This window comes from Rhamphochromis sp. 'chilingali' (genome assembly GCF_963969265.1).
Source record: "Rhamphochromis sp. 'chilingali' genome assembly, chromosome: 2".
Taxonomy (NCBI): domain Eukaryota; kingdom Metazoa; phylum Chordata; class Actinopteri; order Cichliformes; family Cichlidae; genus Rhamphochromis; species Rhamphochromis sp. 'chilingali'.
The window spans coordinates 65283859-65302310 of NC_137930.1; the positions used below are offsets into that span (position 1 = coordinate 65283859).

The window sequence follows — 18452 nt, forward strand, 5'->3', positions numbered from 1 at the left end:
TTTATATATATCTTGCATCACCTTCTGCCTTTGCAGCTCCCTAAGGACTGCAGCATTGTTTAAAAAAAAGGAACCAAATCTGCTCTTTGCAATTGCAGCTGGTCATGCTGCAAGCATCATCTCACATAGATGTTAAATGAGAAGGAAATAGACAAACTTCAACAAAAAGAGCTTTGATTAGCTCATCCTGAGTCATAACTGATCCTGTCACAACAGGTACTTTGGCTTGTCATAGCAGGAAAAGCAAAGGTGTAATTATTAATATTTTTAAAAAGACTGAATTCCGTTCAGGTTCCTGTTATTGTACATGCTGGTTCACTGCTATTGCTCACTGGGACACCTGATGGACCAGAGCCATTGTTAACATAACCACAATGGCAAGAATGGCCTTTCTGTATCACGAATAAAAGACTGATATCTCTGGTTGCTTAAAGCAACACGGTGAGTTTTAAAGCATTCATCATTTTGTTTTGTCTTTTTTCTACCTGCCTATAAAGGATATTTCGGAGGAAAAACACAGATGTAAGAAATAAAACAACCGATGCCTGAATTCAGACTTTGGGATTGTGGTACTAGGTCCCATCTCTGTCTTTTCTACCATGACTAAACAAAATGCTGGATAGCCTCACAGCAGAAACATAGTATTGAAATAATTGTATCTGTTATGTGAGGCATCAGCGGGGCTAATAAAATATTAAAATGTTAGTGCAGTCACTAATCTGAAACACAGAGAAATGCAGAGGTAACTAGATCATGTGAAAAAGGTAAAGAGCTGTCACGTCTGAGATGAGTATTGAACTTCATCCATCTCATCAGTGCAGCAGGCAGTGGAGAGCAAACGCAATGGATTCATTCACAGACGGGTGGGAACGGCCAGTGAATACAAATTCTGCTTTAGTCTCCGAGATACTCACAGAATACTTTTTACTTTTGTTCATTTTAGCAGTTTTTCATTTAGTGTTTGACGTGGTTGTCGAGCAAATTATAAAACTAAAAATGAAACAAGGCACAAACACTAGACAGGGATTTACTATATATGCACGTGTAATGTGCGAGAGGTTTTATGTTAATAAGCATTAATCAGGTAGTATTTATATTGTATTTGAGTAGTCTCTTTCATCGTTTTAGTATTTTAAAATTAAAAATTGCTTTAAGCTCAATTCTTGGAGCTTAAAGCAATTAGCTTGAAAAAGAAAAAACAGTATTTTCTGCTGCAACGAGATAAGAATACATTTATTTGTGCCAACAAAAAAGCCCAAACAGAAGCCTGTAATTGTACATCTCCAAAGGAGTGACACTCACTAGACCTGTGGCAAAAATTCATTTCTTATAAATGTTTTTTTCAAGTGTAATTAAATGTTTTCACATTTCTATTTAATGCAAAAACACCTTTTTCATCTGATATGGGTGATATGGGCCAGATGGAAGAAAAATGACATAAAAAATGTATTATGCAGGGCCTTGAGAAAGAACAGGTGGGAGGATGAACCATGAGTTTTTGCAGGCATTCTGTGACACAAGAAACTACCTGATCTCCATGTTTTGCTGAAATTGTATTTTTATCATAAACAGTTGTCATATTGAAATCTAATTTATCCCAATGGTATAAAAGTAAACACGCTCAATAACAGTGCTGCTTGTCATAAATTATGCGATCCACTTATTCCAAAGTAGTGCATAAAGGTCGTCTACTGCATGCATTAGGCTGTTCATCTCCAACACCCAGTGCTCAGTTTTTAAGCCCCCACATCTGTGCATGCAATCATTTCTTCTCCCATGCGGTAAAGAGAAAATACAATGCACATTGCAGAAAGACAGACACCAAACAATCTGGTATTAAAAATGCAGTGTGATAAACACCTTTGACTCACACCTTTACTAATATCTAACACACTCGTGTGCAGAGAAAACTATCTAACAATACACAATGGAATGCAGTAACAGAAAGCCAGCAAAAGTATGACACAGAGTTACACTTATACCTGCACTGTAACACAGTGTAAAGCATTATTTATAGTTCTGCAGTAAAGGACTGCAGCCTAGCAATAGAGCCACATAAATAACAGGAGGCAGAGCAGTCACAGGGATCACCTGAGCTGTGACCATGGTTACAATGACACTGAGTCCCTCGTAGTAAAGACAACATTAAAGGTTCACTCTGGAGCTTTGGACCTCTAGTTCTTGTTTTGTTTATGGACAACTAGATATACAGTCATCCTGAAGGTTTCAAACAGGAGGAGGGTGAAAAATGCTAGCAAGTACACATGGTGTAAACAGGATTTCACAATAAATCTGTTTTGCAAAAGGATTTTCGAGAAACGAAAAGCATTCATTAGTTCCAGCTTAAGCTTGGTTACAACTTCATGGTCAGTGGGACTGAATTTTAACATAACTTGCTAGAAAGTTCTACAGGACATCTTCCAGAAGATTTTAGTGCAGACATCTCCGCTCCTGTTCTCTTTAGCAAGTGTTGCAGCTTTCTGGGATGAAATGTATATTAATGGAAGTAACCCACTGCCATTCTGTAGCAGAGAGCAAAAGTTAGAAATATAATTAAAGCATGAAACATATAAAGCTTCAATAAAACACCTACACTGAGTGCTGCTCTCAGTGGAAACAAAACCCTAAAGATATCTACGGAGTAGAGAAGAACAACGTGCTTCATACCTGTACTGGCATGGCCCACAGGTTAGGGCAAAGGAAGAAGAACCACATCAGCTGGTTGGTATCGATGGCAACCAGGTTGCAGATCTGACCTACGGTTAGCTCACCCATGGACATGGTGGAGGTGCACAGACGCATGATTTTGTTGTAGATTTTTGTCTGGGGAGAGAACAAAAAACATAAAAGGGTTGACAGCAATACATTTCCTTGTAATGATCATTAGTTAACTGGTGCTTATTATAGTGCTGATTAGTCTTTAACACAATGCCGTGTCTCAATACACACTCACAGACCACCTGTCCAGTTCATCGTTAACATAGATATCTAATTAGCTGGTCACATGGTAACAACTTGGCATGCAGGCAGCTCAAATTGAGCATCAGGTGATTTAAGTTATTTTGAACATTTCATGGGTTTTGCTGCCTAACAGGCTAGTCTGTCAGTTTCAGAAACTGCTGATCTACTGGGATTTACCTCACACAACTACCACAAGAATTTATATAAAATGGGCCACAAAAAGAGAAAATACTAGTCAGCTGCAGTTCTCTGTGTGAAAATGCTTTGTTGATGCCAGAGGTCAGAGGAGAATGATCAGACTGCTTTGAGCTGACAGGAAGGCAACAGCATCAAGAAATAAGCGCTCACTTCAACAGGTATGAATAAGAGCGTCTCTGAACATACAACACATCAAGCCTTGAAGCGGATGGGCTAAAGCAGGAAAAAACCACACTGGGTGGGTGCCACGTGTGTTAGCTAAGAACAGGAAACTGAGACTACAATTTACACAGGATAACCAAAACCGGACAATAGAAGATTACAAAATCTTTGCCGGGTTTGATGAATCTCTATTTCTGCTGCGATATTCAGGCTGTGGGATCAGAATTTGGCATAAACAACATGAAAACACGGATGCTTTCCGTGAGCAACAGATCTAAATCCGACTGCGCACCTTTGGGATGTGCTTACAATAAATCTGCAGCAACTGTGTGATGTTATTGTGTCAATATGGAGCAAGATGTCTGAAGAATGTTTCCTGCAGCTTGTTGACTCTATGCCATGAAGTGAATTGAATAATAACAACCCAGTACTAGCAAGGTGTACCTAATAGTGTCCAGTGAGTGTATATGTCTTAATAAAACCTGGTCTTTATTTAATTTATCATTTATGGCATTGCAAAATCTTCACTGAGCTTTTTTTGTAATTATTTACAATTAAAAAATGCTTTAATGTTTCTTTTTGGCAATTAAGTATTCACTCATTAACAGCAAACTGCCTCTTGTTGCAGCATTATCATGTCCAGACACCCAAATCTGTGGATTTTATTGCTTTAAAATGAAAATGTAAGCAAAGGATAAAATAGACAGTAGTTTCTGTGTTTAGTCCTTTTACTGGGTGCCACTGAGTTTATCAGACTTCAGTTTTCCAATAAAAGATCTTTAAACGTCTCATAAAGAAAGTTTCCTTAGAGAACAGATCAGTGCAGTGTACCTGTATGGCTCCACGCAGGTTGATGCCTGTTTCAATAGCCACATAGTAAGAGGCCTGGAGGAAAGTCCTCTGCAGGAGTAGGGCGAAGAAGAGCAGCACAGCCAACACGTATGCGTTCTCCAGAAACTCCTTGGAGGAAATGAAATAGATCCCAAGCAGCTTTATCTGGAAGTGCAGACACAGGGAGATGTTAGACAAGCAGGAACAGTTGTTAGGAATATAGGCTGAACTGCCCTGGATTTTTAATTTCAGCTACAAATGTTCCCGTTCATCACTTCAAAATTTGAGGAAAACATCATCCATTTAAAACATATTACCTCCATTTCAGAGCAAGCTTTAATATTGTGCATGAAACTCAATTAAACTGAAATGAAACAGAGGCTTTGGAGTGAAACGCACAGCTGATATGTGGGTGTAGGCTGGAAACCCAAGAAGAACAGGGACACGGTATCTCTCTCAAAAATGTATGAATCCTGCATAACAAAGTAATCGTTCTCCCAGAGGGAATTACAAATTATTGATTAGAAATATGTCTGCACTCCATGGCAACTCATCCTTGTAACTTTCCCTTGTTTTGCTCTCTCGATACTCATTGGCTGAAATTGTCACTATTTTTCAGCTTGTTGCCCTGCAGACAAGAATATTTACTGAGTGCTTCTTACTGTAAGTCTATTTTTTCTTACCGTTCCCTGCATTGGACTTGACTTTCAAACAAATAATTGAAGAGTTATTCTTACAGAAAGACACCCGACCAGAGACAACTTCTAAAGCAATAAGTCGCATAAATATTTGACGAAGTTTAAATTAGAGCACCATCAGGCAGGTGTGCAGGGGAGACAGGGCATCATAACCTTTGAGAGGCCAGAGGAAGCTATGTAATGTCTCTGTTATTCCTAAAGCTGCTCTCATTACCTGAACAAATGCAATAAAACGTATTTAAATGTCGGACTAGTAAAAATTCAGCATCCGTACTTGCTAATAACAATATTTTTTATGTTATGTTGTGCTGTGTGCATGGCCTCACCGGTGGCTGAATGGTGCGATTGTCTTTGCTGATGTGGTGGACTATGCCAGAGATGCAGAGAGGACCGGCAAAGCCCAGCAGGTCGGCCAGGAAGCGGAACGTGATGCTGAGGATGAGAGGTCTGCCGAATGCTTTTCTCAGGGCTTGCCAGATCCACTTTGGACTTTGCGGTGCTATGCCCTGAGGCCTCTTGAGGGTAATAAAAAGAAGGGCCAGATGTAGAAAAATATTAGCATGAAGACAAATAAGCCACTTTTTAAATATTCTTTGTCAAATACAGCTAATCTGCCAGGGCACAATAACAAGTGTGGCTTTTTTTTATTGAAAGTCTAAATTACAAACAGTAATCAGAGTATTTTGTTAGCATGATGAAGATTACGTCTTTGAAGAGAAGTGCCATTTATCTGTGTTGTTGAACTAGCAGCACAACAAAAGGCAAAGAGATTTGAGCATAAAAGCTGGCTAACATAGCAAAAGGAAATAACTGCTTGAACATAAAAGCTGAGTCAACACCATTAGATCACAGCACTGCAACAGAAACCTTTAAAATGAGGTCAGGTTCAAGGCTCCCATCCACCTCGTTGCTGCATAGGATAGCATGATTAATGGCAAGTTTCACACTGCATCACATGAAAAGCCTACATAACTCCTCTGAGGGTAATGAAGCTGGAGCACCATGTCAGGGACACAAAAACAGAGATTCCAAGACTGACTGGAGAAGGTATTGCTGTTAATTTATATTTATTTATATACAATTTTATGAATTTCCTAAAACAACACAAGAGCATGGCTCAGTGAGTCAGTTAGTACGATGACAGGAAAACATCTGGACTGCTACGGTGCAGTAAACAGTCCCAGGACATTTTCACTGTGTGTGCGCATCTCTGTGACCATCTCTAAGTCATTCTCAGAACTGTGAGAACAAACGTGACCCTGGTCATGTGCCTCTATCTTTCAATTCAAGCTCATATTAAACATCAGTGTTTGCACACACATACACACACACACACACATCCTTTCTTCCTACCTCAAGTTCAAACAACTAGGAAGGAGGATGTTTCGTTCTCACACACTCACACTGTAACTAGCTTCCCATGAAGTGTAGTGCTTTCACCCCCACAGGGGTCAGGATGTTGCCTCGTTCACAGTAGAATGGGAATGACCTGGCGCCTCCAGGCCCTCCTCTAAATGCCCCACCACCACCACCCTTCCCCAGCGCTCCACTGGGATCCCTCAGTCTCTCTCATCCTCTGCTCCTGCCGGAAGGAAGTGGGGTTGCGTTCACACTGGACGCACATGCAGACGTGACGTTGAGCGTGACCTTCCAAACACTGGAAAACAATGACCCTACAGAGGACGCCCTTCACATCTGACCCCTGACACGTGCTCCAGAAGTGAGATGGACAGAGAGACAGAGAGGGAAAGAGGAAAGAGAGACAGCTTGGACTGACATTAGCGAGACTAGAAGACCAGAGAAGAAGAGAACGGGACATAAGCTGTGTTCACCACATAAAAGTCTCAAATGAAAATACCAAACACACATCATAATATAATTTTAAAACACATGGAATCTTTCTGGGAGCCATATTAAGAACTAACTCATCTATCGATTCTGCTAAAGAAAGAGGAATTGAAAGAGTTCAAATATTACATTTTATTAGAGAAAGTTTTTCTTCTTCTTTTTTAATAAGCAGCAAATAAAAATGTTATTACATCCATTTAAAACTGGCTTATGCAAATGGACGTATACCAGGAGGAAACCTTCAAAAATGCAGGGATGTGAAGCAAGCCCAACACAGAAAGTCAAAGCCAGCAAGGTGCTTTTATGCCTTTCCTCATTTACATATATGGAGATGAAAAAGTACTAGAAAGCCCTTATAGTATGCAAAAATGCAATCTAATATATCACCACCATAAATACCATAAATACAATAAGGTTTAATCAGCACATATCTAAAACAGTAGAGAGGATGGTATACAACTGGGGTAAATCCTAAATAAAACACAAGCACGATATAGAGAATAAGCCTGACCGTGTGTACATACACTACACACATTCTCGTGGCAGTGTGACAATTCACTGTTTACATTAGTCAAGTACTCATCTCTATGATGTCTAAATAAAGTTTATTAGTCCCAGAGTTCAGCAAGCCATGAGTCACTGCAGGAAAGACATTGATTCAAACATACCCGGCAGAAACATTTTTTTAAAAAAAGCACAGCAAAAACGGGCCAAAATGAAGAGAATAAGCAACATGTTGACTTCTCACAGAAATACTTAAAGTCTTATTTGTGTCTCAGAGCTCAACATCCAAGATGATCCCCTGATAATCAAAAAGAAACACAGTGTTGAGAGTTTGTGTTCTAACTTTGCCTGTGTGGGATGGATTTCTGTGAAAGCACTGCTTTGCCCCAACAGGCCACAGACTTAAGTGAAGTAATGTTTAACTCTGAATTGACTGTAGGTGTAAATATGAGGGTGAATTTCAGTGATGGACAAAAGTTATGTCCAGGATATGCTAAAGTAGGCCCTGAATTATTCATATTAAAGTCATGGACAGACAGATTTGTGCATTTCACCTTTGCTGGTTATCAGTGCCTGATATACAGGGAGTGCAGAATTATTAGGCAAATGAGTATTTTGTCCACATCATCCTCTTCATGCACGTTGTCTTACTCCAAGCTGTATAGGCTCGAAAGCCTACTACCAATTAAGCATATTAGGGGATGTGCATCTCTGTAATGAGAAGGGGTGTGGTCTAATGACATCAACACCCTATATCAGGTGTGCATAATTATTAGGCAACGTCCTTTCCTTTGGCAAAATGGGTCAAAAGAAGGACTTGACAGGCACAGAAAAGTCAAAAATAGTGAGATATCTTGCAGAGGGATGCAGCAGTCTCAAAATTGCAAAGCTTCTGAAGCGTGATCATCGAACAATCAAGCGTTTCATTCAAAATAGTCAACAGGGTCGCAAGAAGCGTGTGGAAAAACCAAGGCGCAAAATAACTGCCCATGAACTGAGAAAAGTCAAGCGTGCAGCCGCCAAGATGCCACTTGCCACCAGTTTGGCCATATTTCAGAGCTGCAACATCACTGGAGTGCCCAAAAGCACAAGGTGTGCAATACTCAGAGACATGGCCAAGGTAAGAAAGGCTGAAAGACGACCACCACTGAACAAGACACACAAGCTGAAACGTCAAGACTGGGCCAAGAAATATCTCAAGACTGGTTTTTCTAAGGTTTTATGGACTGATGAAATGAGAGTGAGTCTTGATGGGCCAGATGGATGGGCCCGTGGCTGGATTGGTAAAGGGCAGAGAGCTCCAGTCCCACTCAGACGCCAGCAAGGTGGAGGTGGAGTACTGGTTTGGGCTGGTATCATCAAAGATGAGCTTGTGGGGCCTTTTCGGGTTGAGGATGGAGTCAAGCTCAACTCCCAGTCCTACTGCCAGTTTCTGGAAGACACCTTCTTCAAGCAGTGGTACAGGAAGAAGTCTGCATCCTTCAAGAAAAACATGATTTTCATGCAGGACAATGCTCCATCACACACGTCCAAGTACTCCACAGCGTGGCTGGCAAGAAAGGGTATAAAAGAAGAAAAACTAATGACATGGCCACCTTGTTCACCTGATCTGAACCCCATTGAGAACCTGTGGTCCATCATCAAATGTGAGATTTACAAGGAGGGAAAACAGTACACCTCTCTGAACAGTGTCTGGGAGGCTGTGGTTGCTGCTGCACGCAATGTTGATGGTGAACAGATCAAAACACTGACAGAATCCATGGATGGCAGGCTTTTGAGTGTCCTTGCAAAGAAAGGTGGCTATATTGGTCGCTGATTTGTTTTTGTTTTGTTTTTGAATGTCAGAAATGTATATTTGTGAATGTGGAGATGTTATATTGGTTTCACTGGTAAAAATAAATAATTGAAATGGGTATATATTTGTTTTTTGTTAAGTTGCCTAATAATTATGCACAGTAATAGTCACCTGCACACACAGATATCCCCCTAAAATAGCTAAAACTAAAAACAAACTAAAAACTACTTCCAAAAACATTCAGCTTTGATATTAATGAGTTTTTTGGGTTCATTGAGAACATGGTTGTTGTTCAATAATAAAATTATTCCTCAAAAATACAACTTGCCTAATAATTCTGCACTCCCTGTATATGCAATCATTTATTCAGCTTAAACAAGGAAATACAAGGAAAGCAGATGTGCTTTTGACACACACATTGACTATTTACTGGACAACAACCTCAGCCCACTTACTGTTCACAAAGATCTACTAATACTAACCTTTTGGTCTTCAAAGGCCCTGCGAAGCTTTATATAGTTTGTGAGTGCTCTCATTGCTATGGGCAGTTTGCCAATGACCTTGAGGTCGATGGGTCGTTTGTGAGCAGAGGTAATGAAGGTGTTCATCCACCAGTAGGTGGCTTTGGATAACAAGTTAACGAAGGGCTGCAGGAAGCGAACGCCGAGGTCCTGAAGGTCTTCGGGAGGCTTCACCTCTGTTGGATTGGCGAAACACATGTAGCGCTGTGACAAAAAGAAGAGCTTTGATTAACTGTTCAATTCCCCCTAGTTACCTGAAAACTAAGAGTGAACTCTAAAAACCACTGATTGGGCTTTAAATGTACAGAAATATCGACTAACCTGTGCACAGCAGACGATAATTATATGTCAGCTGAAAAGACTCTTATTAGTGGGGTTAATTATAGTAGTAGTAGTACAGGCTGTCTGATATGGAAATTTATGACTAATGTAAAGTTTAAGAGTTGAAATCAGGCTCTATTTTAACCACAACAAAAAAATGGAATAAAATGGAATTCCCAGCAAAATATGTTCAGCAAGATCCTGAGCATGAATAATTAGAAAGGTTTGATTTAACAATCGTTTATTCATTTTGTCAGCCAGTAAAATCTAAATTAGCTTTTTAATGAAAGCATGTAATGATTTCTTTTCTATTACTTCAACATGAAAGTTCACATCAATTATTAATATAAACTGTTTGCACACTTTTAACAGTGCAGATGAAGACACTTCAAGAAACTGAGGTCTAGCGGGCCAAATTATTGCAGCGGATGATGGGAGAATCTGTTTCTCTGCTGTTTGCCCACGGCTCTGTGATTTAGTAACAGGTGTTTGCTTAGTGCAGAGGTTAACAGAGACAAACACATTGTGAATTGTCCAGAGGAAAAAGACAAGAAAAGAGCACTCTGCTCTGACATTTTCTCCATGCTCAGAAAGGGTCAGAAGGCTGAAAATGTCAAAAGCTGAACAATCATCGATAGAATATTAATAAGATACATCTAGAAACGTGATCAGAGACCAGCATGAAGCCTCACACTGAACCACACGTGTGAGGGGGATCTTGTGTCTTTTAGATATACTTTAAATGAAAGTGAAAGGATCAATTTTGCATTCAGAAAAAAAAATATTTATGCCTTTTTTTTTTTTTTAACTTTTGCATTTGACTTGAAAAGTTTGGATCACTGTTCCAACAGGATGCTTCTGTATCGGTGATAAGCTGGTGTAACTGCACAGTTATCAGTGTTACTTTGGGTTCAATGTGAATCATCAGAAGTTTGCACTAAAATGGTGAAAAGGCTAACATTAGGATGGAGCAAACAGAACTGGTTGTACAGCACACGTCTTTAATGACCTTAAAAAACAAGAACTGGGTCAATAAGTTTGAATTTATTTTTCTGCAAACCACAAAGGGTCAATTAATTTGAGGATTCTGAGATCATCAGTTCAAATAACTGTATGTAAGAAATTTGCCAGATCGACAGACGGATTGGTGCAGCGGCTGCAGTGATGCGGACGCTGTACCTGTCTGTTGTGGTGAAGAGAGAGCTGAGCGTAAAAGCGAAGCTCTCAATTTACCTGTCGATCTACATCCCTACCCTCACCTATGGTCACGAGCTATGGATAGTGACCAAAAGAATGAGATCACGAATACAAGCGGCAGAAATGGGCTTCCTCTGAAGGGTGGCTGGCCTCTCCCTTAGAGATAAGGGGCCAGGTGAGGTGGTTCAGGCATCTGACAAGGATGCCCCCTGGGCGCCTCCTGGGTGAGGTTTTCCAGGCATGTCCCACTGGGAGGAGGCCCCAGGGCAGACCAAGGACACGCTGGAGAGATTATATCTCTTGGCTGGCCAGGGAACGCCTTGGTGTTTCCCCGGGTAAGCTAGATGAGGTGGATGGGGAGAGGGAGGTCTGGACTTCTCTGCTTGGGCTCCTGCCCCTGCGACCCGGCCCCGGATAAGCGGAAGAAAATGGATGGATGGATGGATATTCAGGAATAACCCAGAAACCATTAAGCCTGCCATGAACTGGAAGGTACTGAAACACCAGCTTCTGCATTCAGAGTGAGGTGATTTTCACATAACCATGGTCTTCAAGGGTGCTAACCAAGAAAGTACCCCCTGCTCCAAAATCAACACATTCAAACTAAAACTGAAAGTTGAAGCAGCCCTCATGGATGAGCCAAATGCCTTCTGGAGAAAAACTTTATCATCAGATGAGACAAAGATTGGCCACAGTGACAAGAGGTATGTTTTGAGGCCTAATCGTGAGGCTTTCAAACCATTTAAAACTGTACCAGCTGCCAAGTATGACAGTGGTAGCATCATGCCAGCGGTGTTGGTACATTACATAATGTGAATGGAATAATGAAGAACAACGACTAACCCCAACCCACATCAACAGATAGATGGTTAAAACTCGGACGTAGGTGGTGTTCCAACAGGACAATGACTCCAAACACACATCATAGCTAGCTTTGGAACGGATAAAGCAGGCTAACGTTAAGATTCTGGAAAGGCCTTCCCAAAGCCTCAACATTAATCCTATTAAAATTTGTGGACTTTGCTTAAAAGCCACATCTGCAACCAGTTTAAATGAACATGACCAACTGGTTAAACAAGTGGCTAAATATGCAGCCTGAATTATGCCTGAAGCTTGCTGATGGCTAACAAAAGTATGTGGGTGAGGTGCAACTTCCTAAGGGACATTTAACCAAATATTATTGAAGGTGTATGTATATATGTGAGACTATGAATACTTTTGACCTGGTATAGATTACAGAAATCAAAACTAAATTCAAACATCTGAACATTGTTCTCATTTTTTAATGATTAACGATGTACAGTATTGCAGTCAGTTCAAATAAATCATGAAAAGTCCAAAAATGACCATGACCTTCATGGATTTTACATTATAATGATGTATTAAAAATAAAGCTCTCTTCTCAGGCTCACAGAGTTTCCACAATTGATTAAAAATTCTCAAAAACATCGTATGCGGTTGGAGCTGTCATCATTTTAATCATCTGATTCATAAAACTGAACCATGGGGAATAAAATGCTCCCCAGCTGCAGGGGATACTGTAAATGGCCTCAGCAAAATCGCAAGCAAGGCTGAAAGGAAATGTCACATCATTGTCTTTAAATGCAGCTGCTGTATTGTCACTGTTGCTGGCCAGCCTGGCTTTAAAATCTGGAGATTATTTTTTGTTTTTCATAAATATGCAGTTTAAGATAAATGGCATGTTTACTTGCATTCGAATGAAAGCCAGTGAAGGTTCATAACCACCGTCACATGCTCCAGTGTAATTATTACCATTTTAAGAGCTTAACAAAAAGTAGTACCACTGCATCTGAATGATCTTACGTCACTCTCAGTAGCTTATGTGTTATACCTGCACACACAACAGTGGACAAAGACACAAATGTACACACTTACCCTGCCGAGGATCACGTTGATCTCTACAGTTAGTAGGAGTCCATACAGCAGCACTAGCAGTCCTGTGATGCAGTAGCGTAGCTGCCTGGGGCCGATGCCATGCTCGGTGTACTTGGCAAACTTGATGGTCTTCATGATGAAGGCCAGCACCCAGTAGATCAGCAGGGCTAAAGGGATTTAGCAGGGATCAGAGTCACACAGTGAATTACCAGATAAGCCAGAAACGATAAATAACTCGACCGCAAACTTATATTTCAGTCTAAATGAAAAAGTGTCATCAAAATGACATCGTTCTCTCTGAAACTCAATTTGTGCAATAGGTGTATTTTGTTACAGGCTGGGATACATTTCATATAACTGTGTCCATGGTTCAACTCGTGTTATAATTTATTTAAAATGTGGAGACACCATTCAATCTCATGTTTCAGCTGCGTAAGAGAACAGTTAAGATATGAGTTTTTTCTTCTTGTTTCTTTCCTCCGTTTCCATTGCACTGTGTTTCTAGCAGACGTCTAATTCAGGAAACAGAAGCTAAATCTGTTGTCTTTGTTCCATTGTGATTTTTGATGGAGCTACATCACGTCAGTCCAGACGATATGAGACGATAACGGATTCTTGTTTCTACACAAAGGTTACACTGCTGGCCAATAGCAAAACCACTGAGATTTTTTTATCTTCTTTATAATGAAGAATATCTCTAGCATAAAAGTCAACACCCAAGGCTCTCTTTAGAAGATGAATTTCTGTCTGGCTGTGAAATGGAAACCTTACAGCCAGGGAAGCTGAGTGACTCAATGGGAGCATTGAATAAAGCACCAGGAGCTGCACACAGATGAGTTAATGATGCCTGAGAAGGAAGGGAAAACTGTAGTGTGATTGTTCCACAAGCAAACATCACATGTGGAAAACTAATGGACAAAGGTGAAGCATGACACTGCCCTATTTATCAATAACTATCACGAACTAGAGGAACTGAAAACACTGATCATTTCATAACAAAAAAACTAAATATATTTGCCATGGAGATGCTTGTCTGCTGTGCAAACTGTGCAGCGCTTTCACTTTATATTAATTTAAATGCATAATTAATATCTGCACAGAGAACAATCCCCCTCGATGACACTGCCCTGCATCATTATCTGAAAGTAATGAACCAGTCATCTGCAAATGACAACACTGACCCTGCTGCTCTGTTATGTAATGTAATGTAATCCCGTAGAGTGTAGTAAATCAATAATCAGTTGCCATTCTTTATCAGACATTCAAGTAAGTACAAAGCTAATGCTAGCTTCACAAGCCATGATCACAAATCGTATTGCATTCACTTCATCTCAGTTCTACGAATGAATATGCTAAGCAGTATATCCCAGGGTGAGGCTGACAGTAAAGGTAAAGTTGTCTCTCTCAGGAAAATGAAAAAAAGAATAAACAGACGATACCTAACAGTAGTTTGGGAAAGTTGGAGGTCTCAATGTTATGATAGTAGACAATAGAGGTGATGCCAGCCATGAAGGCCAGAGCTGCAGGCATGTACAGGTGAAGATGGAGGGACTGACTGAACCTGCAAATAAACATCAGATAGAGAAAGAAACAGGTTAGGCTGATAACAATAAAATAATAATTATTATCATTATGCATTTTGACAGATGTCTCATTAAGCAAGTAAATTAGCCAAATTTCTCTTTACCTCATAGGGCTAACCACCCCAATCTCCACAACTAATCTAGAGCCTGGTAAACTAAATTAGACAACAACAGGATACACATAGAGACGAATTAGATAACGAGACCTAAACATGAGCAGTTTGGATTCTGATATAGCCCTGTGAGTCATTTCATGAGATTATCCAGGAAATGGAGGCAGTACTGTCATCTCACAGCAGGTCATGGGTTTGAATCCATTTGCCAGCTGAAGCCTTAGTGTGAGAAGTTTATATGTTTTGCCTGTGCCTGCATGGGTTGTCTGTGGGTACTCTGGCTTCCTCTCATAGTCTACAGACATGCTTATTGGAGTCCAGGGTAAAGCTCACTGACGTGCTTTCAGTTGGCAAATATTAACATTTGCCTCTCAGTGGCTTTGTCTGTATTGTGTTGGCTGGTGGTGAATGCTAGCAGGCTCCATTATGCTAAGTAGCATCCTTTTGTCTGCATTAGACTTTTTCCATTTTTTTTTACAAACCCACTTCAGTATGCTATTAATTCCTACAGTTTCCTGTTTGTAGTCACGGACATGGATTTTAGTAATAAAAAAAAAAAACTTTTCACGGCAGCACATTAATGAGGGCTCTGTGTCTTTTCTAACGTTACATGTAACATGTATTTTTCATATTAAAATGGCTGCTTTGAAAAGAGCCTGTGCTTTGTTCTTCTTTTTTCTTGCTCCACTGCATCTTCTCTTTGCCTTGCCAGCTTTTGCGTTATGTCAACTCCTCTTATTCCTGCTGTGGTAGTGTCCTTATTTCTGTGTACAGTAAATAAATAAATCCAAAAAAGTAAATCATATCATGAACTTTTTTTTTAGCTTGCAAACTGATAACTGTCAGATCACAACCTCCACTTCCTCACTGTTAGCTTTGACTAGCTTTAAGCTTTTATTTCACGCCGCATTTTGTTCTTTGTCTTCATATTCTTAACTAAAAGTTGTTTAGCAATAAAATCTACTCTGCTTCACTACTGTATAAGTAGAAAGCAAGCAATCAACAATTTGAACAATCAACAACTGCAATCCTTCCTGGATTGCATAATTACATAATTGAATAATGGCGGAAAAATTGAATTGTGTCACACAAAAATCATACTGATAATACACAAAATACATTTTACTATACTATACATTTAAACTAAACAAAAGCATATAAAAATGAACATTCTCACTAGTGTCATGACATAACAAACATCACCTCATAATGACTGAGATCATCATGAGGCTGCAGTGTTGTGTTATTAAAATGCCAAACATACCCATCTGAGACAATGCCCTCTGCAATCTCACAGACGAGGATGAAGAGCAGGATGAAGGTGAGGAGCCATCGCAGGTTGTGTCCAGGAAAGTGAAGCCAGGTGCTGTGGTGGATGTGGACCTTTGAACTCTGGCTGCCCCAACCTCAAACATGAACCAGGAAATGAAAGTGATTGAAAAGCAACAGGGTCATTTCACTTTAAATACAAAAAGGCCAAAAAAGAACCATTTTACTCACAGTAGAAGACAGAGACTCTATCAAATGTTTAAACTGAGAAAACATGTCACTCTAAACCCTGTATATACTTTTCAGCATTGATGGTGCCTTTGCAGATGTCCAAGCTACCAATTCCATACGCTCTAATGCATACCATCAGGTTATGGCATCCATGTTTTTGAAAAGAAAAAATCTAATTTTGATTTCCTGACCACAGAGCAGTTTTCTATTTTGCTTCAGTTCATTTTTGTCATGGTCTCCGTGCCTGCCCGGTCGGCCCCACAAGGCTACAATTGCTGTTTCTGTTCTCTCCCTCTCTGCCTGGGCGGAGCTCACTGTGGGCTCCTGCCCTTGGCCCACACACACACCTGACAACACTCACCCATCATCACCGGGAGCACTATTTGAGGCTGGAACACAGATCCTCTCGTCGCTGGATGATTGTACCCCTAACATCCCCCCCCGGGACCTGCGACCTGCGACCTCCCTGCTGCGGGAACGTGTGTGAGCGAAGAAGACGTGAGCGAGTTACCCTGTGATTCCCCCGGAGTTTTGGATCCCTTCACTGTACATATATTGCACTGGCACTGTAAATAAACTACACCTTGGAGATACCTTACCGCTCTGCGTTTGAATCCCTGTACCAGATCGTGACAGAATCATCCAGCCACGGAAATGGATTCAGCAGATCCAGCGGTCTCGACTCCCACCCTCGCCACTTTGGCCGCGATGCTGGCACGCCACGAGCAGATGTTCATTCACCTTCGAGCAGAGCTCGCGAACCTCACACAGGCCGTGGCCCGGCTAACACCGCTACCGGCCGCTCCACTGGTCGCCGCTCCTCCGTCGGAGGCGCCAGCTCCAGCAGTAAGTGTCGCGCCACCTGCTCCCTCACCTGTTCACGTTGACAGATTCCTCCCCACTCCCAGGGCTTTCACGGGAGAGATTGATAAATGTGCTGGTTTCCTCACTCAGTGTGCCCTTCAGTTTCGCCAGCAACCGCAAGCCTTTTCTACTGATGGTGCGAAAATCGCTTATATCGTCCAGTTACTCCAGGACCGTGCTCTAACCTGGGCTCAAGCTGCGCTTCAGGCGGAGCCGGACATCACCTTTTCTGACTTTCTTACTAAGTTTAAAGGTGTGTTTGACAGGAAAGCCACAACTGCCACCGCCGGCCAGCGCTTGCTTGCGCTTAAACAAGGTAAACGCAGCATGGCTGATTTTTCTATTGACTTTTCTACCTTGGCTGAACAGGCGAAATGGGGGGAAGAGGCCCTTAAAAGTGCATTGCTCACTAATATTAATGAGGAAATAAAGAATGAACTAATGCTCCGTGAACTGCCTTCCTCCCTGGATGCGCTTCTGGTTTTGTGTATGCGGGTGGACGATCAGGTGCGCGCACATCGGAGCGCACGCGCGCGTTCGGGGCATGCCCCGCTGGACTTTTGTGGGACCCCTACTGCAGCCCATGGGTCGTGTGACGCCGACACCGGGGATGGGGAAGAGCCCATGCAGCTTGGGCGCTCACGGCTGTCGCCCGCGGAGCGCCAGCGCCGTCTTGCCTCCGGTGAGTGCGTTTATTGCAGCCGTAAAGGCCACTCTGTCTCCTCCTGCCCAACGCTGGCAAAAGGGCGCGCTCACCAGTGATCGTGAGGGTGCTGGTGGGCGATCTGTCGAGTGAAAGCCCTCTCCCCAGGCTTCTTTTGCCGGCTACTCTGCGTGTTCGGCCTGTTTCTCATTCTCTCTCCGTTCTCATTGACTCTGGGGCTGAGCAGAACTTTATTGACACCTCACTCGCCGCCAAACTGAACATCGCCTTGGAGCCTCTGTCACGCCCCCTCCGCGTTCACGCACTGTCGGGCCAGCGCCTGCCTGACATCACTCATGTTTCTGAATTCCTTTCATTATCTCTCTCTGGCAATCACGCAGAAAGGATTTGTTTTTTTTTCGTTTAAGGCTCCTCTCACTCCGCTGGTTCTGGGTCACCCCTGGCTTGTCCTCCACAACCCGCATATCGACTGGGAGAAGGGTGCCGTACTAGGTTGGAGTGTGGCCTGCCATATGAACTGCCTCCGGGCTGCGGCTTCCCCCGTTTCGCTCCCACCCACGGCCTCGCCGTCGGACGCCCCGGACCTCTCGATGGTTCCGCGGGTTTATCATGATCTGCGGGATGTTTTTTGTAAGGATCGGGCGCGGTCCCTTCCCCCGCACCGCCCGTACGATTGTGCCGTCGATCTTCTTCCTGGAGCTCCGCTGCCGTCTAGCCGCCTGTACAGCCTCTCCCGGCCTGAGAGGGATGCTATGGAGCGTTACATCTCGGAGTCGCTGGCGGCAGGGTTGATTCG

The 18452-nt window shown here is 42.0% G+C and overlaps 1 protein-coding gene across 2 annotated transcripts in view; it reads right to left on the reverse strand.

Moving 5' to 3' along the window:
• Window positions 1-18452, reverse strand: part of abcc8 (ATP-binding cassette, sub-family C (CFTR/MRP), member 8) — a 66618-nt gene that overhangs the window by 39294 nt on the left and 8872 nt on the right. For both annotated transcript variants that reach the window (XM_080876250.1, XM_080876251.1), the window contains exons 3-9: window positions 15893-16034; window positions 14372-14493; window positions 12933-13099; window positions 9480-9722; window positions 5177-5365; window positions 4153-4317; window positions 2668-2823 (exon numbers count right to left, since the gene is read on the reverse strand). In XM_080876250.1, coding sequence (XP_080732376.1) covers window positions 2668-2823; window positions 4153-4317; window positions 5177-5365; window positions 9480-9722; window positions 12933-13099; window positions 14372-14493; window positions 15893-16034 — 1184 coding nt within the window. The remainder of the gene's footprint in view (window positions 1-2667; window positions 2824-4152; window positions 4318-5176; window positions 5366-9479; window positions 9723-12932; window positions 13100-14371; window positions 14494-15892; window positions 16035-18452) is intronic.